Source organism: Chrysochloris asiatica, unplaced genomic scaffold (genome assembly GCF_000296735.1).
Source record: "Chrysochloris asiatica unplaced genomic scaffold, ChrAsi1.0 scaffold00009, whole genome shotgun sequence".
NCBI lineage: Eukaryota > Metazoa > Chordata > Mammalia > Afrosoricida > Chrysochloridae > Chrysochloris > Chrysochloris asiatica.
The window spans coordinates 30,501,078-30,506,141 of NW_006408527.1; the positions used below are offsets into that span (position 1 = coordinate 30,501,078).

Here is a 5,064-nt window from a genome sequence, read left to right on the forward strand (position 1 = left end):
ACAAAGATGACGTTTCAAACTCACCAGCTTCCAAGTTTCTTGGAAACATGATATAGGGTCACTATGAGTCAGCATTTAACTAACTACAGTTGCAAATTTGTGTGGCTGGCACAACTTAAATGAAGATGAAGTGAACATTATGATAGAAGCTAGAGAGTACTGGATGTGAATCTGCCTTGTCTGTTTGTGTGTGTACTCACATATGAAAGCATTTCAAAGCAAATTTTCTAGGTGTTATGAAATCTTCATATGACTAGTTTTTGTTTAAATAACTTTATTGTCTGTGTCCTTTATATAATCTAAATCATTTTCATGAATCATGAATGACAAGTAAGCAGTTTTTTTTTGTTTTTTTTTGTTTTTTTTTTATGTATGAAAGATTGAATCCTTTTAAGCCGTGAAATCTCAGGTATTTTAATCGGTTATGAAAATGAAAAGAAAAAATTTTTTAAGTACAAATAAAAGTGAAATAATGATGCATTTGTAACTAAGAATCATAAGATGGGAATATCTTCTCTTACATACGTCAGAAGTATTTCAGTTGGAAGAAATAAAAAATGAGAATACTTACTGATTGTCCTATCTTTAATTTCTGAGCAGAAAGAACGAGAGAGAGGTTCTAATTTGGCCTTTATGTTTCGACTGCCTTTTGCTGCTGGGAGGGTGTTTAGCATCAGTATGTTGGACACACTCTTATATCAGGTATGTGATTCTTTTTCTTTTATCTCTAACATGCTTATTTTATAAACTTCATAAAAATTAATTAAATAGCTTAAGTGAAAATCAGCTGTATAAGTAGTTCAGTATTTTATTCCATGTATTTAATGACATAAATATTCCTATGAAACACTTGGTTAGAAAAGCATTATTTTTTAGAAGTATCTATGGAAACTATTTGTAGGAATTCTTTGGTGCCAGTGTACAACAGTAATTATTCTGATACTTTATCGTATTTTGCATATTTCTCTACTGTTACTAGATGCAAAATAAGAGCTAGGAAGTATTACTTGAAAAACATTGGTTTTTTAGGATTGAAATAAACAGATTGATGCCAGTTAATTAATAAGCCAAGTTTATTTTAAGCATCTGAAACTATTGTCTACTTTTGCTGTTGTTAAGTTTCCAAAGGAGCTCTGGTGGCAAGTCGGACTGCTAACCTCAAAGTCAGCAGTTTGAAACTACTAGCCATGCCAAGGGAGAAAGATAAGGCTTTCTGCTCCCGTAAAGACTTACAGCCTCAGAAAACCTATACTGGGTCGCTATGAGTCAGACCTGACTCCATGATACATAACTACAACCATAGGGTTTCTGAGGAGCAGCTGGTGAATTTGAACCTCTGACCTTGTGGTTCAAACCAACCTTGTGATCCAGTGAATTATCTCACAGTCACAGGATCTGGAAGCAACTAATTTAGATTGTTCCTGAGAAACTTAAGGAAATGTTCATTTAAACAAATTTAGTTAATATTTTTAATCCTGTAAGAAGCTAAACAGCAACGCTATTTCATATCCTTTGATTCAAGTAATCAATCTGTAAATATTTTCAATGGAATAGAAAAAGATAAATAGGGCTTTAATTATTTGGTAACTTAAAATGCCAATTAAGCATTTTCTTATGCCTATTCACTTCTTTACTACTTATTTTATGTATCCTCTTCTAAAGCTTTCCTTCCGGCCTTAGGCTAATTTTGCCCCTGAGCACGCCTCTGGCAATGTCAGTAACCATCTGCTGAGTTACTGGATGAGAGTGCCGGAGCAAACACAGCAAAGAAGAATAAACATTCTTATTTGCCTTAAAGTTTCAGACAGTATCTGGACACTCGGGAGATAAGGCACCTCTCCAAAAACCATTACCCATGCTTATAATGTCTCAAAGAGAAGATGGGCGGAGAGGGCTTGTTTGAAAATTAATGTGCAAGTTGAAGACATGTCATTAGCAGTAAAATGTTTGGTTATTATATACCACAAGGTTTCAGATATTTTTAGCCATAATATGTTATACATGGAGTACACGTGCAAATAGTTAAGCACTAGACTTTTTGTTGTTGTTAAATCATTCAAGTCATAGCAACCTTGTTAAGTCCTTCGACTCAGCAACCTTGTATAGGGTTTCTGAGGAGCGACTGGTATTTCAAACCAACTATACAGTTTGTTTTATCTTACGCAATAAACATCCTCCTGAGATTGTATGTGAACCTAAGCAGCTCTGGTAGCGTAGTGGTTACCAATCGGGCTGTGAACCGGAAGGTCAGAAGTTCGAAACTACCAGCTGTTCCGCAGGAGAAAGATGAGGCTTTCTGCTCCCGTAAAGATTTACAGCCTCGGAAACCCTGTGCAGGGTCGCTATGAGTCGGCACCGACTCCACGGCACATAACAACAGCAATACAATCCAAAGCATTATCCCACAGCACCACACCATCAGTGGAAGAAATTCTTCACCAGTGTACCTTTAGTGCAGCCACTATCCACCTGCCATTGGGGGTTGTGTGTTGCTTTGGCATTGAAGAGGCTTCAGTGGAGCTTCCAGACTAAGACACAGCCTCAGGATGTACATCTTTATGGGAGGAGAAAGCCTCATCTTTCTCCCATGGGTCAGTTCATAGTTTCGAACTGCTGACCTTGAGGTTAGCAGCCCGACTCATAACCAGTATGCTACCAGAGCTGCTTAGGTTCACATACAATCTCAGGAGGATGTTCATTGCGTAAGATAAAACAAAAAGATGAATAAACCCAAACCCACTTCATCGAGTTGATTCCAATTTATAGCTACTCAGAAGCTGTAAATCTCTATGGAAGCAAAAAGTCTCATCTTTCTCCTGCAGAGCAACTGATGGTTTGGAATTGCTGACTGTGGTCAACAGTCCAGTACTTATCCTACTGCACTACTTGGATTCAGTTGAAGTAAAATTGTTCTGTAGATTTGTTGTCATTGTTGTTGTTGTTGTTAAGTGTGATCAAGTGATTTTCAAGGATTAGCTGCTGGGTTTGAACCACCAACCTTGTGCTTAGCAGTCTAGTGCTTAACCTACAGGACCACTCCAGGACTTCACTTCGTATACTCTTTCTGACACACGTTTTCTTACATTTATATTTTTAACAAAATATGTCGCAAAAAGGAAGTGGAAGAAATAATTATTGCTAGTGTGGAAAACAGTACTTATTTCTTCTTTATTTTTGCTTCACATTTTATGTTAGAAATAGAATATAGAAAACTGTGTTTTTGGAACTACCTCAGAAAGAGTGAACTCAAATAACAGTTTTCAAGATTTTTAAATTGTTGCAGAATGAAATTATATTCTATATTATAATCCAATACACATTCATATATGTAGGTATATGTGTTATTTTGTTGTTAAGTGCCTGAGGAGTGGTTGATGAGCTTGAACTGCCAACGTTGTGGTTTAAACCAACTTTGCAGTCTAGTGCATTAACCCAGAATGCCACACCAGGACTCCGTGTGTTATCTGACTGAGGCAGAAGTATCACAGTACAATGTTCACATTTTCAGTTTGTATTAACTTTTTACTTCCTTGATGTATCTTATTTCATTAAATTTTTTCCTAATCATGACTCATAACAGTTATTTTTCTTTACTTGCTTAATTAAAAAAAAAAACAAAAAACTAGAGAACTTCAGAATTGGTAAAATCTAGAAAAAAAAAAAAAAAAAAAACTAGAGAACTTCAGAATTGGTAAAATCTAGAAAATAAATTTACCTTCCCATATTTGTTGGTATAGAAAATCAGATTATAAAATGAAATATAGACATTGACTGAACATGAAAATTATTCTTCAATGAATAAATTGCATGAGATGTAATGGATCAGTGTTGTGGCATCATTGGGGATTAAAATAATTGAAAAGAGTCATGCGCCAACTCTTCAGTTCATTTTCTCTTCCACAGATACTTTATTTTCTTCCTTTTAGAAAATAGTATTTTCACATGTGGTGAGTTTGTTTTAAAACTGCAGCACAAACAGGTCTCAAATGAAATTGATTGATGGCCTCTAAAGTTGCATATCTCAACTCCTCCTAATATTAAATTTAAGTTTTTGGCCTGATAAAAAAGAATGGGCTCTTTTCCTCATTCTCTATTATTGGTAACTGGGCTTAGTTTTCTGAAACTGTTGTTATTAAGTGCCACTGAGTCAATTCCAGTCCATAACGACTCTTTATAGGGTTTCCTAGGAGCAGCTGGTGAGCCTGAACCACCAACCTTTGCAGTACAGCGCATTAACCCACAGCGCCACACCAGGGCCAGTAAAATGAACTAGTAACCAACAAACTAATCTAGTAGACTTATTTTTAAATGATTGTAGCGTTTTAAGGGGTGCACAATAGTGCCATAGGATAAGCAAAGGACTGTGAACCACAAGGTTGGTTGTTCGAGCCCACCATCTGCTCTGTGGGAGAAAGAGAAGGCTTTCTTGTTCTTGCAAAGATTTACAGCCTTGGAAACCCTATTCAGGATCACTATAAGTGGGAACAGACATGACAGCACTTTAACAACAACTTAATAGCATTTTAAAAGTAAAATAACTTTGTTGTTGATATCAAGTGCCATGGGGTTGTTTACGACTTGCAGCAACCCTCTATGGGGTTTCTGAGGAGCATCTGGTGGGTTTGAACTGCTGATCTTGTGGTTCACAATCAAGGGCTGATGCTAAAGTGCTATACCAAGAGTCCAAAATAACTATATTGTATAAATATTTCATTTTTAACAGTTAAAGACCTAAATCAGGTAGTCATTGCTATAATAGATAATTGTTATATGTCATGATTCAATTTACTTGTATTTGTTGAAAACTTAGTTTTTATTATTCATGTTTTTGTTGTTGTTAAGTGCCTTTGAGTCAGTTCCAACCCATATCAACCCTCTATAGGGTTTCCAAGGAGCAGCTCATAGCTAAGAATAATTTGAGGAAATATAAAGCATTGTTAAGTGTTAAATAAAATTTTTAAATTATTTTATTTGCTAGAATAAGAATGCTTTTATAATTTTCTACTAAAATATACAAAACTGTAGGATAAGCACTGGCCTGAGAAACAAAAGGTCAGCAGTTCA

General features: G+C 35.6%; 1 protein-coding gene across 1 annotated transcript in view; it reads left to right on the forward strand.

Moving 5' to 3' along the window:
* Window positions 1–5,064, forward strand: part of KCNT2 (potassium channel, subfamily T, member 2) — a 728,083-nt gene that overhangs the window by 635,195 nt on the left and 87,824 nt on the right. The window contains exon 21 of the mRNA XM_006834237.1: window positions 601–702. Coding sequence (XP_006834300.1) covers window positions 601–702 — 102 coding nt within the window. The remainder of the gene's footprint in view (window positions 1–600; window positions 703–5,064) is intronic.